Source organism: Erpetoichthys calabaricus, chromosome 1 (genome assembly GCF_900747795.2).
Source record: "Erpetoichthys calabaricus chromosome 1, fErpCal1.3, whole genome shotgun sequence".
Taxonomy (NCBI): domain Eukaryota; kingdom Metazoa; phylum Chordata; class Cladistia; order Polypteriformes; family Polypteridae; genus Erpetoichthys; species Erpetoichthys calabaricus.
This window is the reverse complement of record NC_041394.2, coordinates 288,943,547-288,962,095: the sequence shown is the minus strand read 5'-3', so window position 1 is coordinate 288,962,095 and position 18,549 is coordinate 288,943,547. Positions and strand designations below refer to the sequence as shown.

The 18,549-nt window shown below is 38.5% G+C and overlaps 2 protein-coding genes across 2 annotated transcripts in view; one reads left to right on the top strand and one right to left on the bottom strand.

The window, feature by feature from the left end:
* slc17a8 (solute carrier family 17 member 8) overlaps window positions 1–8,537 on the bottom strand; it is a 91,683-nt gene extending 83,146 nt beyond the window's left edge. Inside the window, exon 1 of the mRNA XM_028816300.2 lies at window positions 7,986–8,537. Coding sequence (XP_028672133.2) covers window positions 7,986–8,086 — 101 coding nt within the window. The 5' untranslated portion in view covers window positions 8,087–8,537. The remainder of the gene's footprint in view (window positions 1–7,985) is intronic.
* LOC127528026 (craniofacial development protein 2-like) overlaps window positions 1–18,549 on the top strand; it is a 1,148,403-nt gene that overhangs the window by 905,480 nt on the left and 224,374 nt on the right. The gene's annotated exons all lie outside the window — the stretch shown is intronic.

Below are 18,549 nucleotides of genomic sequence, written 5' to 3'. Positions count from 1 at the left end.
TCAAGTCAAGTCAAGTCAAGTCAAGTCAAGTCAAGTTGGGGAGCATGCACTGGTACAGTGCGTTGCCGCACCCACTACACAACGAAACTCGGGATCCCGGTTTGCAACCCCCCAGGCAGACATGTGGTCCGGTCCCACTGTCCAGAAATGACCGTTGATCTGCCGCAGCCAGGTGTTACATGGGCGACCCCTTCATCTGATCCAGCCACTCGGGTCCCCAACAATGAGGATCTTACGAGCTGGATCACCCTTGGGGAAACACGCCACATGGCCATAGTGCCGTAACTGGCGCTCGCTCACAATGCAGGTAACATGCCTCATTCGGGACTCCATGAGCAATCGCTCATTCAATACAAAGTCAAACCAACTTTACCCAAGGATTTTCCGGAAAGACACAGTACCAAAGGAGTCCAGTCTTCGTCTCACGTCACTGGTTAGCGTCCATGTCTCGCAACCATATAGCAAGAAAGGAAGCACCAGGACTCTAAAGACTTGGACCTTTGTCCTTTTGCATAGATATCGGGAGCGCCACACACCCCTTTCCAGCGACCTCATGACCCCCCATGCTCTCCCAATCAGTCTACTGACTTCATAGGAAGAGTCACCTGAGACATGAATGTCACTGCCAAGGTAAGTAAACCTCTCAACAAGGTTAACACTCTCTCCGCAAACAGACACGCTGCTGATGGCTGTGCCCAAGAGATCATTAAAGGCCTAGATCTTGGTTTTTATCCAGGACACTCACAAGCCCAGACACTCAGACTCCTCGCTAAGTCTCTCAAGCGTCCCGATCAGAGCCTCCATTGACTCCGCGAAGATCACAGCATCGTCAGCAAAGTCAAGATCCGTGAACCATTTTTCACCAACAGATGTCCCACAGCCGCTGGACTCCACGACCTTGCCAAACAACCAGTCCATACAAGCATTGAACAGAGTAGGAGCAAGAACACACCCCTGACGAACCCCAGAATCAACTGGGAAAAACGCAGAGGTCCTGCCTCCACTCTGCACAGCACACACAGTACCAGTGTACAGGTCAGCCATGATATCCCGCGAATCCTCAGGATGTCCCACAGGGCAGCTTGATCAACTGAGTCGAACGCTTTGCGAAAATCGACAAAGGCTGCAAAGAAACTCTGCTGATATTCGCGTGTGCGCTCCATGAGATCCCTCAGTGCCAGGATGCAGTCGATGATAGACTTCTTAGGTGTAAAACCAGACTGTTCCGGTCGCTGGTAGGTGAGCAAATGATCACGGATCCTATTGAGGACGACCCTAGCAAGGACCTTACCCGGCACCGAGAGCAGTGTTATCCCCCTGTAGTTGCTGCAATCCAGGCGATCACCCTTCCCTTTCCAGATAGGGACGACAAGTCCCGTTTTCCAGTCAGTTGGGATGATGCCAGTCCCCCAAATGGAAGCAAAGATTGCTTGCAATGCCAGGAGGACAGCCTTACCACCAGCTTGGAGAAGTTCACCCCGGATATCACAGATTCCTGCAGCCTTTCCTCCCCTCAGCTGGTTCACCAGTGAGATTGGGTGGTTCACAGCTAATTGGAGGATCAGCCTCAAGGACCGTGGACCCAGAGATATCCAACGTCCTAGCTGGAGGATCAGCTTTGAATAACTGCTCAAAGTAGCCAGCCCAGCGGGTCACAACTGCAGTGTCATCTGTAAGGACTGTTCCATCAGCCGCCCTGACTGCAACTCTCCGAGGAACAGATTCAGATGTGCGTAATGCTTCGATTCCTCTGTAAGCAGGACGTGGGTTGCTAGACCACAGATGGTGTGTCACTTGCTCACACATTCCTCTAACAAACGCCTCTTTATCTGCCCTCAGAGCCCTCGCGGCCGTCCCTCTCAGTTCCTGGTACAGACCAGAGTTGCCTCTGAGCCGTGCGCTGTGACTCCTCTCGATGATATCCAGGGTGCCCTGTGAGATGAAACACCTCCTTCCGGGAACACCCTCAGCAACCTTCAGGGTCTTGTCACGGAAGGTCTCCCACATTACATTAGGATCGACAGTCATGCTGGTAGTAAAAAAGTTAATTGAAAGCAGTGCAAAAATGATTGTTGTCACCCACCCACCCATAAGAAGCACACAGCTTGCATTTTTTTCTTTTGTTTTTGTGCTTGATGTGGAAGGCAGGACAAAGATTTTGTCAGAGGTCAGAGGCCAAGGATGGATGGCATTTTGTTGGATGGTGGAATGCAGATGACATTTTGAGGGAGGTCAGAGAATGGATGTTTTGTTGGAGGACGGATTCCGTTTTGGCAGAGGTAGAATGGCATTTTGTCATAGGGAGGAGGATGTCCTAAAATGGACACTATGCACAGTGAGGTTTTATGATTAAATGTATTTTGAGTCTCTCTTTGAGATTTTTGCACTGATTGTATTTTTGAATGGACTGTGTTTTGTACATTGTGATTTTTACAACATTGTGCATCTTGTAACTACTTTATTATTGTTTAACTGTAATGCATACATTTTTAAACCTAATTAAAAATAAATAAAATACAAAGTTTGAATATTTCATGATTTCTACAAAGATATTGTCAGCCAGCATTATACTCAGAATATTATTATAATCAGCATTATTGCCTGGGAGACAACTTCAGGACTTGTCGACTTGTAATTCCACCCTGAGTAATGGGTTGGTGTTGCCTTAAGCCCTTCTCCTCTCCTTCCCTCAGCAGATCCCGAAAATCTAAATATTGAGGACACATGACATCACTTCCTATCCTGGGGCTCCTGAGCCTGCCCCTTCAGTCTCATCACCTTCATAACCAGCACCACCACCATCTTTCTTTAGTCTGATCATAGACTTGCGGCAGTGAAGACGTTAGTCGCACTCCATTTCAATCAGGTATGTTGTTTTGATCAACAATATACGGGGTTTGCCTGAGGGTGCCCCAAACATTTATATTTATTTATTTATTTATTTATATGTTAAATTTATACAGTGAATTCAGAAAGTATTCAGACCCCTTCACTTTCCACACACTTTATCGAGTTGTAGATTTAATTTTAAGTGGATAAATTTGCCAATGTTGCCCATAAATAGAAACTCTATAACTCATAATGACAAAATGACAACATGTTTTCAGAAAGGTACATAGGTATGTATACAGTATATATATGTTTATGTGTGTATGTATATATATTCTAGATGGAGATAATTAAGATGTAAAAGAATAAAAACTAGAAGTACTAACTACATAAGCAATTAAAAAAACATTTTCATATGGTTATCTTAAAGTATTACATCATCTAATATTCTGAGTAAGCATTATTTGAATTGTTTTCATTAATTAGTAATGAGAAGATAGAAAATGTCCTCCAAGCATGGAGTCTGCATGTTCTCCCCGTGTCTGCGTGGGTTTCCTCCGGGTGCTCCGGTTTCCTCCCACAGTCCAAAGACATGCAGGTTAGATGCATTGGCGATCCTAAATTGTCCCTAGTGTGTGGTTCGTGTGTGTGTGTGTGTGTGTGTGTGTGTGTGTGTGTGTGTGTGTGTGTGTGCCCTGCCCGGGATTGGTTCCTGCCTTGCTCCCTGTGTTGGCTGGGATTGGCTCCAGCAGACCCCCCGTGACCCTGTGTTAGGATATAGCGGGTTGGAAAAAGACTGACTGACTAAAGTTAGAAAATGAGGAAAATGCAGAACTAAAAGAATATACAAATAACACTGTATACCTGTATATGGCAATGAAATTAATCAGATTTGTATATTGTGAAAACCTTCAGAATTAATTATATGAAACTTTTGTAATTTTGAGGGCTGAAATGACAGATTAATTAATGATAAGCTGCATGGCTTCTGGCAATAGTGCTTGAAACATCCCTGTTGTCATTGTATTCCTATAATAGTTACCTTGATCAGGTGACGGATGATGGATTGCTGATGGCGTCACTGGACAAACTAAATATGCCAATGATGATGAAAGGAAGAAAAGGAATTTCACAAACAAATAGAAACCATTCATTCAAGCAAACGTGTGTGATTTTCTGATTTTCTAATTGTCATAATCTGTAGTAATCTTGGAGCATTTTTTTACTCCGTGTTTTTGAGTTGATTTTATATGTTGCTTGTGTTCTCTTGTGCCTTTTTATTGATTGATTGTTGCATCAACTGACTGCTCTGATGCCTTGTTATTTCAGAGCAAAGAGTTGCAGTAATTTCTTATTGAAACATTACTTATAATCTTACTTATAAAATAAAAGGAATGAGAAACAAAGTACAGTTTTGCTTAAGAAATACTATTTCATGATTCAGCTCTCCTGACTATAATTTCTGGTATTGTCCATTATAAAGGTCTGCCTGGTTGAGCGATATCCCTTACTTTATGGTTTCAATAAAGAGGTAATAAAAGGTAAGAGGTAATAAAACTATTAGCTTTATACTCTCAGTTAAGAATTCTCACTCTACAGTCCCATCTCTTATCCATACATCATTTTAAAATTCACCAGATTCTCAGTTTCTACTGTGTTTATTCCAAAAATATGATAGTGGTGATCATTTCTAAGAATACAGTACTAGGTTGGTTGGTGTGGGCTGAGTTTATTTAAATGCTATTGATCTTTAAGTTACATTGCCAGATGAGATCACGTCATGAATGAAACATGGCTCCAGTGAAAGAGTCTTAAGGCATTTCAGCCTTTGTTCATCATACCTATGTCTGAAGAAAATCCGAAAAAGCTTATACAGATAAAAAGTGACCAAAATCCAAGTCTCTTGATAAAAGTAAAAAAAGAAGATGCAACTGCTGGCCTTGCGTTCAGCATAAATAAGATCAAACGTTTAGCTGTTAATTTCACATAGAAAAATAAGCAGGTATTGCTAAAATGTTCTGCTGCAGGACTCAGATAGTAATGTGGATGAAACAAGAAAATGATTCCAAGGAAACAACATTTTAAAAAATGACAGGAAACCCCTTTGTATATGACTGAAGTAAATTCACCAATGGTGTCAGCCTGTTTATGTAAATTACTCTCTTTGTTATTTTTGTCATTGAATTATTAGAAAAAAGCCCATCCTTTTATTTTAAATAGAGAAGATCTCTAAATCTTAATCATTGTGCTTTTCCGTATTTGTCTGCACTCGATGTAATTTGTCACCTCTGTCTGTATGACACTTGAACTTAAGCACCGTGATGTCATTATCTGACTATGGATCATCCACAGGTGCTTTACACATATAAACCAATCAGACGTGATTAAAGAGGACTTTGAGTGTAACGCCCAGGGATTATTGCATCTGAAAAGTGGGGATTCCCATTTTTTTTTGAAGATGGGGGGTCAGCTTATAAATGAAAGAAGAATTTTACTGCTTATGTAGAGAACACCAAATAACAGTGCTTTTTTATTTTTTATTTATTTATTTTTTTTTACCTTTGTAATAATATCAGAAAATTGCTCTGAAAGTGTTCAAGTTAAGAAGAGGACAAAGGAACACTAATATGGTGAGTAAATAGCATTTTTTTAAAATGGTGTTAGGTAGCTTTTGGAAAATGAATGAAGTCTTGTTTACCCTTTTTAAGTGAAATCTAGAAAACTGAATAATGTTTAGCCGACTCTACTCCCTTGTGGTATTCAATCAGAACTTACAATAATTGTTGGCAGATAAACAAAGTATAATACATTATTACATGAGTAATATCCTTAGTTCAAATATCATTAAAGACCATTCACAATACATACTGTAGGAAATATTCTTCAACTAAACTGTTCAAAGTATTTTTTTCTTAACGCTCCAGATTGTTTTTTAGCAATTGCTGGTAAATCCACCTTTACTATAAAAAAGAGCTTGTTTCTGTTTCCTTTTGTTTGATTAATCATATTTTTGTATTAATATAAAAAATGAAACCGCATCTTAAGTAAATTAAGATTAAGCAAGTTCTTAATAAATTATGTGGTGTAATTTAAATTGTTGCATTCAAAGTTGATCTTAGCAAAATTAAGTAAGCAAGTACATATTTGCTCATAATATTATATTCCATTGAAAATTCATCCAGCGCTCCAATAATTAATCCATCCATTATCCAACCCGCTATATCCTATTTACAGGGTCACAGGGGTCTGCTGGAGCCAATCCCAGCTAACACAGGGAGCAAGGCAGGGAACAAACCCCAGGCAGGGCGCCAGCCCACCGCAGGGCACACACACACACACTAGAGACAATTTAGAATCGCCAATGCACCTAACCTGCATGTCTCTGGACTGTGGGAGGAAACCGGAGCACCCGGCAGAAAACCATGCAAAGATGGGGAGAACATGCAAACTCCACGCAGGGAGGACCCGAGAAGTGAACCCAAGTCTCCTAACTGCGAGGCAGCAGCGCTACCCACTGCATTGCCCCAATAATTAATTTCATTCATTAATAGAGCTAAAGTTATAGTCAAATGAAATACCTGAGAAGCCTCAGTTTCATACAGAAAGGGAACTGTAATGGTTTGCTATTCATTTTTTATGTAAAAGAAAATTTATATGAACATTTGAGAGGAAAATAACAAATTGTGGATAACAGATGGATCAGCTGTTCTGTTACGGACTTAGAATGTCTTTACTTTTTTATTTTTTATTTTAATGAGTATTATTCTTTTTTTCTATATAAATCATACATGAACAAAAAGATTAACAAATGTTTGCTTTGTACTTCTGGATAGTATTTCTGGATGAAGAGGAGCAAACACACGAATGTCTTCTAAAAATGAATATTTTTAAAATGAATTCCTACTGAGTATAACATGACATAGCTGTTAGCAAACTGAGACCAATTTCATATGATTATATCATTATTTCTATCTTGGATTTTGTAAGGAGCCATCGCTTGAAGTGATTATTTAAATGCTAACATGCGTGCTTTAAGGGATTTTTAACCATGACTATGGTATGAAAAAAAAAAGCTGAATGAATGAAATATGAATTTTTGATCTTTCTCTTTTACAAAGGCTGTCAATTTAAATAACAATTTACTGATTTTAAAACATATTTTGTGAAACTCATTGTTTAATCTACATGATTTTATCTTATAGAAATCAAATAAGTGAAAATCTTATTTTAAGGAATGATAGTGTTGTCAGATTTTTGTTATCTCTAACAAAGCTTAAAACTCCATACATTATGTTTAAAACTCTTCACTCTCCCTCTGTTATTGCTTTATTTCTACTATAGCATGTAAACATAAATGCTTTAAAAATGGAACATAAATTATTTACATAGTTCCTTTCATAATGAAATCATGTTAATCAAAGTATCAGCTTCTTCCCTTTAAATAATATTTCAGTGTCATTGCTGTCATTTTTGTTGTAATATTCTATTGCTATTACTGTGAGCCCTCATATAAAACATCTTTTACATATTTTAAAAAGAGTTTAGAACTTAAAAAGATGTAACCAGGTGGTTGTCAGCGCAGATGAAAAATAAGAACATTTAAAATTCTTAAATACAGCACTTTAATTAAAAGCATTCAAGCCCTCACTGCACAAGTTATGCTGTTTGCTAATCATTTCCTCCTTATAGTCGATTTTTACTTTTCACATTAAGTCATATTTCATTAAAATACTTTACTCACTTGCAAAGCAGTCATTTATAGTGAATCTAAATCTAAAGCACTCACAATATTTCACCCTTTTAGTATTTTATGTACTGTTTAATCCAATGATGTCATATGAATATCTACTGGATAAAAGAATCCAAAGCACAGACACCACACATGACAGATAATAAAAATTGTGATAAAAAGGCATCCACCCATCACAACTTTTCAAAGATACACTCCACTTTTGTAAAAACAAATAAAGAGTAAAGGATAATAGCATCTTACAATGAGTTAAGGTACATCATAATTTTTGATTTCATGAGAATGAAATATTTCTACTTTCAAAGCCCTGGCCCACAGGAGCAGCCTGCATGTTCTTGGCACTGAGTGCAACTTGTAAGATGGCGTTATCTTTCTCCTCGTGTACCTTGTCATTGTCTCCACTTACTTTTGGAGATGTCCCAGGGAGTCCCCCACGGTATTCTTAACCCCTTCTTTTCCAGGCTTGAACACCTTCTCCTTCAGACCACTGAATCCTCCAAACGGCATGCTGAATTTGTGTCAGTCTTGTCACGGTCTCTCTTGCTTGCTCCTGGTCCCTACACCTTGCTCATTTTTTTCAAGTTTCTCCTGCCGTTGATGTGCCACCTTTTGTCTGCTAGCTCTTGCTCCTTGTTCTTTTGTGTTCGGTGAGGCTATAACCAGTTGCTATGGTAAGTTCAAGAGGATGCAATACTCTAAAGAATTTTAAGGTTTAAGTCAGTAGAAATAATCCAAAGCTCATTATTCCATCCTCTGCTTAAGGTCCTGCATCAAGCCGTGTGATGAACACAGTTTTCAGCAGTAACTGTTCATATGATGAGAAAGAAAGCACTGAACAAACATTGTCACTGCTCCACTGTAAAATGGTGAAATCCCAGCTGTTACAGAGATGCCATAGCCGTCTATGGAAGACTGATTTTTCCAAAACTCTCATATGGATGTGGCAGCAGAACCAGGAGCCAGAGAAGAACTCCAAATTGTGAAGTTTATCATCTGCTTCAGATCCTGCCCCCCTTAGAAGGGAAATCTAATACATGGCCAGAGGCTGAAAACAGTGTCTATTAAAAATTGATAATGTCACTCTCTTGTTTGGAGACATCGGGACACTGCTTCAGGCCTGAACATTAGTGTACATTAATACAGCTAGCACTAGGAGACTACTTTTAAGGATTTGCTTTTATTTGCCCTATGTATTCTTTTATCTTGGATTCATCAGCTATTGATGTCAAAAGTCTATCCATCTGTTTTCTGAGCCCACATTTTTCTATTTTAGGGTCATGAGGAGTATTGGGTAGGCAAGGAACCATCCCTTGAAGGTTAGTGTAACACACATTTTGCATGAATTAAAAGTCAATGTAAAATTCAAGACTGGGATGAAGGAAAAAATCAGTAATAGAGACAATCCACACAGACAAGAAGGAGAATGCTTAGTGATGGAGTCAGTTTTGGATCTCGGTCTATGGCGCTGTAAGAAAGCAGTACTGCCTACTACACGATTTCAGTGGAAAGCACCCTGTACAATGTGCCAATTTATATCTGCATATATGTGTGTAAGACTAAAAGAAAAATTTGTATGGTTTCCCAATGAATAATATTTAATTTGTTTTTATTTTGCCTTCATAAAGAGAAATTAACAATAAATTAATTATTACCAATGGAGCTATGGTACTAGACTGTTGTACTATGTGGATGTAGTGAGAAGTCAAGCAAAATGACAGTCAATAAAAGGTGTCATTTTGCTTGACTTCTCACTACAATGGAGCTATGGAAAGTTACTAAAACAATTGAATAATACATTACGAGTATGATCATTTTTCTTAGCCTGTTAATATCTATATGATCCATCACAGGATGGCAGAAGATGCAATTCTGAACTTCAAACAGTCAGTCAGTCAGTTATTGTCCAACCAGTATATCCTAACACAGGGTCAGTAATTTAAGTAATTTATTATAAGTAGACTGAGCTTTGTTCAGGGCTAATGAATAAGATAAGATGTTGTTGCATTGAGTTAGAGAGATCAGACTCTCCTAAATGTGTTTCTCACATTTTCCTAAACTTTTTGAACATATTTCACATACAAGAGCTTAGTGAGCAGCCATCGTCATCATAACCAAAGCTTAGCAGTTTCTTTGTTCTTGGCTGACATCTAGTGGCGTATTTCAATATAGCACTTCAACAGAGTATTCAGTTTTCCTTTAAAATGAGTACTAGGGTGTTGTACCGTGTTAGCCATTATGAATGTAGAGAAAAGCCAAGCAAAATGACACCTTTTATTGGCTAACTAAAAAGATTACAATATGCAAGCTTTCGAGGCAACTCGGGCCCCTTCTTCAGGCAAGATGTAATGATTAGCCAATAAAAAGGTGTCATTTTACTTGGTGTTTCTCTACCTTTAAAATGAGATATTTTTCCCAAATTGGATTAAGATATTTTGAACATATTATGCTATGTCAAAACTAGATATTTGTATTTAGATTGCATTAACAAGATGTTAAATACTGTAGACTGAGTTATTGTTTGCTATACTACACATCTTTAGAGCTTTTTGGGTAAAGTTCTCCAGGTTTCTAAAGTTTCTAAAGCTGTGCAGTCATTAATTATAGTGTTGTTGTTTTTTATGGCAGAGTTTTGAACAGGTCTGAATTGTTCCCAGACTTTTTATATTTATGCCACTAAAAATTACCTTTAGTCCTTTTGTATAGACTTTTGACCAAATGATGATTTTTACCCCAGCTTTTCTTAATTAGTTTTTCTTATGCTTTACAAAAGTATCTGTCTTTATTTTGTTTCCCTTATGAATTTTCCAAATCCACATTTCATTTTCATCAGACATTGAAATATACAAAAATGTTTTTAAGACTTTTAAGCAAATTAATCTACTGTATAATCAAATCTTTATAAATAATATAACTTATGAAAAAGAAGATGGTTTAAGATTTTTGAAGCAGGGAATCAGAAGAATAAAATGCAAGTCTAAATACTTGATTAATATGCTGAATGGCAGTTGATTGAAGAAAATTATTTGCAAACTTGCATTTTAATTAAGAATATACTGAAGGAAAGACTCATTTTGAATGCAGCCCAGAATTATAATAAATTGAAAAATAATAACAAATATAAAAATGTTAAAAGTTAATATATTAAATTAGAAACACTGAAACATTACAAATGTTTACAAATTTTAAAATACCCAAGTAATACAAAAGAGCCTATTTTTCTTCAGATTATTCCAAGTAGCTGCTGCCAGCAACTGAAAGCAGCCTTTCTAAGTTCAGTAAAAGCTGGCAGGACCTGAGGCATACAGAAAGTTTGATAAGGTCCACTGCTCAAGGTCAAGCACAGGAGTAGGATTACCTAACTATAATTGTACAGTGTTCAATGATGGGTACTGCAACTGTCACCAGTACTAAATCTAATGGCAGAGTGATAAACTGAATCCAGAGGATCAAGATTAGCAACCGAAGCATGCTTATATAATACATCGCCATAATCTAAAACTGAGGGGGAAATTATCTCAGCAATTCTCATCCTCCTATGCACAGGGAAGCTAGTTGCATTTTTATACAGGAAACCAATATTTTTGCCTTAATTTGCATACCAGCTTGCATGCATCAGATTTAAAGGCTAATTTCTCAGTAAGTCAGATATCAAGACACTCATATTCTGTAACTCTTTCAATGTCAGATCCATTCAAGTTAGAAATATTCGCAACATCATAATAATTTAATTTAAAGATACATGATAGGATGTGCTGGGACACATTATCAGTGCTGCTTCCTGAGGCCATCAGGTGTTTCAGGTCTTGCAACATCAGACACTCTTGCTCAGGTGACCCAGACAGGTCCTGGCTTGTGCCCCAGCAGCAATAGCCCACAATTCAGACATTGAGATTTGCAGTCACCTGGAAGCCCTTTCTGCTGCCTCTAAGGTGGACTTTATGGCTCTCCTTTGTGGAGCTCCTGTGATGCCAAGCAGGGTGTAGACCTTATATAATGAGTGGCCAGAAAAGCCTCTATACCCCACCTCAATGGGCTCATGAGTATTCCAGCCACTCCACCAGCACTGGTCCACCAACTCATGGTACTGGGGATGCTTTTGTTCGCTAGCCTCTTCAGTGCGGTCCTCCCAAGGGACTGTCAGCTCCACTATGAGCACCTGCTTTGAAGAGGCAGATGTTAACACCATGTCTGGCATCAAAGAAGTTGTGTAACGTGGTCCGGGAACTTGAGCTGTCTGTCCAAGTCTACTCGTAGCTCCCACTCCAATGCGGGGATGAGCAGGTCGGCTGCTGCTGCAGGCTGTGGCTGAGGCAGTGGCATAGCTAGGAGCGGGCGGAGGGGGCTGCACATTTTTGGAGGCGGCATTATTGGCCAAAAGGCTTAGTACAATTTGTGTGTAAGCAGCAGGGTTAAGAAAAATATCACTTATGAATGAAAAAAGTAAAATTCTCTGATTTTTATCCATAAATGCTTCAAAAATAATTTTCAGACTGTCCTTCTGTTACGGCATCAGACACAGCAGTTAATTGTACAATTTATAATTTCGTTTCGTCATCAATCCGAATGCGTTCTTGCTCTGCACAGAAAACATCCCTACCTATCACTTGTACACTACACCGGTTCTGGTTTTCACAGCATAATTATATTAAACTAATAATTAGAACATGGCTTATCAGTACATCTATACTGCAACGTTGTATATTCTTGTCTAGTTGATGCTGATAAATAATTATATGTGAAAAATTATTGCTGTTTCTCTATATATGAATAAATCTATGCAAAATTTATCTTAATTTTTCTCTATACGACATTTTATTTTCTATTTAAATAGGTTAACATATTCAGATATGTTGGAGGACAGCAAATTGAAGCACTGCCCTGCCCCGAGTGTCACGAACTCTAGCTATGCCACTGGGCTGAGGCTGCTGTCCTGCCCTGACAAAGGTGATGTCCCCCTGGATACGCATGACACTGTTGTTAGCCATGTTTATCATTTCATGTCAAATTTTAAAACCATAATAATGCCTCTCTTGAAGGTTTTACTATAAAGTGCCTATGTCATTTTTTAGGTGCAAATGTGTTTTTACACGTTGTATATTTTACACAAAATCTATAAGAATTTGTCAGCATAGCATTAAAATAGCTGCTTTAAATGTATAATAAGCCTTTTGTAATTAATCAAACAGAATGAAAGTATAGCTCATTGTAGTAGTCAACTATAATCAATATAATTCTGATATTATTAGAATAGGTTTATTGTATGTGTTCAAACATCATTTTTTGTTCCACTATTTTGGAAAGCTGCATCTTCCAGGCACTGGCAGGTATGGTCCCAGAAGTCATGTATCATGACATCATGTGTGCAATGCTTTATAACCAGACACAATATATAGAAAATCATCCAAAACTGTAAAGAAAATGCATTTTTACAGAAAAAATATCCAAATTTTACAGTTTTTTTTGTGTTATTCCAAATAACAGATACTCTTTGCATTCACAAGGTAAATTTCTGTTAAAAAATATGTTCTTCACATATTAAACTGTTCAACTTAATTTCATATATCAGTGAAACCCTAAAAGAATGCTCTTCAGCAGTAGGTGCTGTCACAGGCTTGATCGAGGTATGTAATAATCTACTGGGGTGAAGGGGATGCTGTTACTAACATTCTCCTTATCTCCTCACAGCTCAGGCAAACCACCCAGTGAAGGCACTTAGCTCCGCCCCTTCCAGTGTATGCACTATAAAGAAACCCGGCTGCCCAGAAGAAGGCATCATTCTTTCCTGAAAGAAAACCACCAAACAGATCTCTGGACACATGCTTTGGTGGCATGCGGTGTATCTGTAAGTACTGCTGTTGCTATTGCTATTTAATTTTCTGCATTTGTTGGCTCGTTTTGCTTGTTTAAGTCATTTTTAGTTGAACTTGTTTGTTTTCATATTGCCTTTTTGGCAACTCCTTTTGCCTCCTTTTCACTCTTTAGAGTATTTTGTTATTTCTTCTGATTTTTGTAAATAAATCTTTCTTTTATAAAGGTTCTCTGTTTGCCCTTTTATCCACAAGTGATAGGTTTATGATAATCCTCCCACTGGTGGGTCCTGGGCTAGGTTCTGTAAACATTTCTTATTATTTTTTGAACTTTTTAAGCTAAATCCCATTTGGCCGTGTGTAGACTAAAGCCAGCCAGTAAAGTGGGAACTCACACTGCCTAGAGCAGGGGTGCCCAAACATTTTCGGCATGTGAGCTACTTTTAAAATGACCAGGTTGAAATGATCTACCTACATTAAAAATGCTATATTATATATATATATATATATATATATATATATATATATACTGAGTATACTTTATACATAAGATATATGTTGCCCTACCTTGCACAACTGAATAACCCTTATGGCACAATAACAATTCAATACATTTATGGTCACTGCAGTATTTGGATTTAATAATCTTCATGTGGGAAAAGGCTGACTCGCATAAATAAGTAGAGCTGAATAATGCAGTCAAGGAGGTAGCACATTTCCTCATGTTTGGGTACTTTTCCTCTGCGAGTAAGTTCCAAAACTGTCCAAGAGCCCCAGACTTCAGCTGAATGTCATCCTGTAGTGTCAAAATCTCATCCTCCACTGTAGAGGAGTTTTAGGTGAAACAGTGTTGCAATTTTTGATGCGGGTGAATCACCCTCAACATCTTCCCTAAATGGATAGCACTTAAATGTAGCGATTGGCTCAAGTAAAGCTGAGTCTTGAAACCGTCTGTCAAAGTCTGACAGACAATTTTCAATCTTCTCTGTGTAGCGTATGCTGTCAAGTTGCGCACAAGCCTTCCATTACGTCTCCAGCTCTGACACGAGGTTTTGGATGTTCCTCAAATCAAGGTACTGCAGCTTTGAGGAATGGCGTTGCATTTTTCTTTTGAAAGCATTAACTGAGCTAATTATATTGACCATGGTTTTGTCTTTTCCTTGCAGCTGTAAATTAAGCTCATTCAACATGTTGGTCGATCGGAAAAAAAATACCAAGTCTAGCAGCCATTGATCGTTATTAAGTTGCTTGTATTCTGCATGTTTAATGACAAGGAGAAACTCCTTTTTCTCCGGCCAGGGGTCTTGAAATGTGACTCACCTGGAATGATGCTTCGGTCTGTCTGCCTTTGCTTTTGAATTCAGCCAAGTGAAAAATGACAGCTGTCTGATTAACTGTGATTTTAGTTCCCTCTCCTTTCTCTTTCTCAGATCGCTTTTCGGAAGGAAGTCAGTTTCGTAGTTTTTATGAACAGTTCGAAAGTGCCTTTCCACATTTTCCTTCTTTGGAATAGCAATGATAGATTGACCGATCAGACAAACGCACTTCGATTGCGCCATTGTGAGAGAAAAAAATCCTCTTCCAATTCCACATCCAGCCCATACCCTCCCCAAACAAATTTTTTTTTAAATCCCTTCTTTAGTCGATATAAATTGGAAGGCTAACTAGGTCACTTAGATAGCCGGAGTTTTGCAGTAGCTCGCGCGTTTGATTGCGCGTGCGGGATGACCAGTGTGTTAGAAGAAAAGAGATCTCAGACTGGCCGCTCTGTATGTCAATCAAGTGGCAAATGCCATAGGTAGGATATATGATAGAGTATCAGTTAAAAAAAAAATTTTTGAATGCAACGTGATCTACCTGCACTACCTTTCCGATCTACCAGTTGATCGCAATCGACGTATTGGGCACCCCTGGCCTAGAGTATAGTGTATCTGGGCAAGCTGTTGAGGATATAGGTCTGCTTGGTATTTATATTTTAGAGGCCTCACACCACTTTGGCCATTTGGGGTGTGTGGCGGACAGCCGGATCCCATGCCCAGCCAGGACGCCCCTTCGACATATGTTCTGGGGCAGCAGCCCTGGGCTGCTGAATACCTCCCACAGGACGCTTGGTGGCAGCCTCCCTGGCTGACAGAGGTGCCTCAGCCTCCCGCAGGGCTCCATGGGAGATGGAGTTCTCCAAAGCCCTGTTGGGATCTGGGGTGGCCGTCAGGGGATGCTCTATGGGTCCCTGAGCCCAGCTGGACGAATCTTCAGCCCCACCCGGGAGTGCAACCGGAAACAGGTGATCAAGCACCTGGAGCACTTCCGGGTGGGCCATAAAAGGAGACAGCAAGCACCACTCAGCGGCCAGAGTCGGGTGGAGGAGAATGAGATTGCCTGGGAGGAGTGGTGATGCAGGAGAAGAAGTGTTTAGTGCCTGTGTTATTTTATGGACTGTGTTGTGCCTGTGGGAATTACAGGGAAGATGTGCCCCACAGGTGAAGAAAATAAAAAGTTTATTTATTTTGTATGTGTGTCTCCAGTGTGAATCTGTGTCGGGTCTGGCGCATATATAGCGCCTTTTTACAGGTGCTACAATTTTAACAACTTTACATTTTAAAACATGACATCTGCAATTTCCCCTTAGGTTCATTGCAATGCTGCTCACTTATTTCATGATATGAACAATTTCTGGAAGTTTATATATATAAAAAAATAAACATAGCAAACAACCAAATCCAGATAGTTTTTTGTGCCCAGGAATCATTATCACCCCCTGCATGGTTAACCTAGCAATTGTACTGCATTTTTTTACAGATATGTATTCAGATCTGCCATATAATAATGATGTCTTCTTTGTGTTCACCTGGAAAATGTTTTTGTTGAATTGCACAGTTACAAAAACTTCCTACTTTAGTCTGTGATACTCTGCTTATATCTGCTCATTAGCTGTGCATATTGCATCTGTTTGTTAGTTATTTGTCCAAAAATAGAAGTAATACAATAAGTAAGAGCTGTTACTATCCCTCGTCTATTCTGTTTCTCTTCCTGGCATCCTAATGTGTCCCTTGGTGCTACCGCTCTGCTGCCAAGTTGTTTTTCTGCCCATGGAAAAGACATCTAAGCTACTGGGAGTCTTAGAATCAAAGGATGTAAAGGTTCTGTCATCAGTTTCAATGGTCCAGCATAGTCTGTACTGTAGAATGCACAAGAAGGGGATGGCCAGTTGGCTGAGGTCTCTAAGAGTCTGAACTGTGCCTGACTTTGTCTGTTATAATTGACTGTGAACCTCCCTTCAAAGGTTTATTTTCCCCAGGGATGCTGCTGTCTGGAGTTTTTGTTTTCCTGTACTCCAATCTCAACTAGTCATAGTTCAACAATTAATTAATTAATATTGCTGGGCTCCATTTACAGTAAGTTTCAAACTACATTGTCTGTTTATCAAATCTATGTCTTTATTTATACTCATTATGTAATAAGTAATTTGTTGAGTTTACATTTGTATCTTTCAGTGAACTTGTCACAGCACTTTGAGCCTGGACTCAGTGAAGAGCACTATACAAAAATAAACTGAATTGAATTGAACTTACTTGACTGTGTGTTCGGCCAGAGGATTAATGCCAGGATGTGAATTTTGGTTGGAAGGAGAGTGATCTTAAACCAGAAAATGAAGCAGGTGTTAAAAAGCCTGAAAGATAATGAAAACCGATTGCCAAAGCCTAATACTGTATGAAAAGCCCAAAAATAAACATGTGATAAGTCCTAGCTACCTAGATTTGTGCAATAAGTATGAGCCAATCCAGAAACTTGAACACTACTAAAAATGTACTGCCATCTTAAAAAGAAAATGGCCCATGATATCACACCCATAACGACATCAACATAACAACAGCAACTAAAACCAATAGGGCAGTGGCAATAAAGAAACAAATATAATGGTGCCATTCATGGACCAAAGCAAAACACCAAATCCTAATAAAAATGATAATAAGAAAAATGTTATGTGTGTGTGTTATGCACAGAAAATTCCATTTAGTGCATTTTGTATTTGAAAGATGAAAGATGTCTACTCGCTAGAAAATACTTTATCCATCTTATAACTCACTCATCTAGTTTAAGATCATAGGGATCCAACCAGCAGTCTGTTGCAGGGAACAGTCTTGCGCATATTTAATCTAAGCTGGATATCTGAAGCATGTGGGAGGAAAGCCACACAGACACAAGCAGAGCATGCAGATATTACCAGACTCGAAAATGTGATCGAAATAAGGGATTTGAACTCATGACTTTGGAGATGTAAGGTAACAGTGATTGAGACACTCATTTAAAAAACTTGTATAGTTAAAATAAAACAATATTCAATTGAAACATAAACCATCATTATACAGTACAGTATGAAATCAAAAGCAACATGTAGTATAACAGCTAGAATAGGTTCAAGCAATATATAAATCTGTACAGATTCTAGATACCAGTGGGCCCATGCTCTTGTCATAGGCTTGCTCTTGTCATTCCTCTTACTTTCCCATCACCAGTAACTTTATTTGCCAATTAAAGAAGAAGTTGTTATGTAGTTATGTAGTGGCACTTTTTATTTTATGATCTAGTATAAATATTCTTTTTGTTAATTCCCTTTTGATTGTGTATGTAGCCAATTACAGTATATTTTATTGAATGAATTGAATGGTTTGATAACGCAAAACTGACCATATAATATTTTTAACATCACCTCTTATTCATCTGTTCCTCACTACCTAAATTTCAGTTGCTGCTTTTTCCTATTTGATGATGTCTCTATATTCCTCATCTTTCCATGCTATACTGCACCCATCACCTCCTCATTCTGGCATTACTGTCAAGGCCACATAATTAGAGAATAGGCATAAGTGCCGTTCTGTTAATGAAACTCCTCACCATACAAGCTAAACATAATGCGTAAAAGAAACCATTTTGGAATTGTGCCTGGTAAAACCATTTCATCCTTCCAAAACGTTTATTAAAGGTACAGATGTGTGGCATACCCATGCTTAGCAATGTGAAAGTACACATTTTTTCTCACATAACCTCAAAAATACAAATATTATTACCACATCTCTAATTAAAGGGGTAAGCCCTTCAACTTATCTGTTGGAAAAGTATTGCCTCAATAAAAAACACTTATTTAAAGCAACACATAAAAAG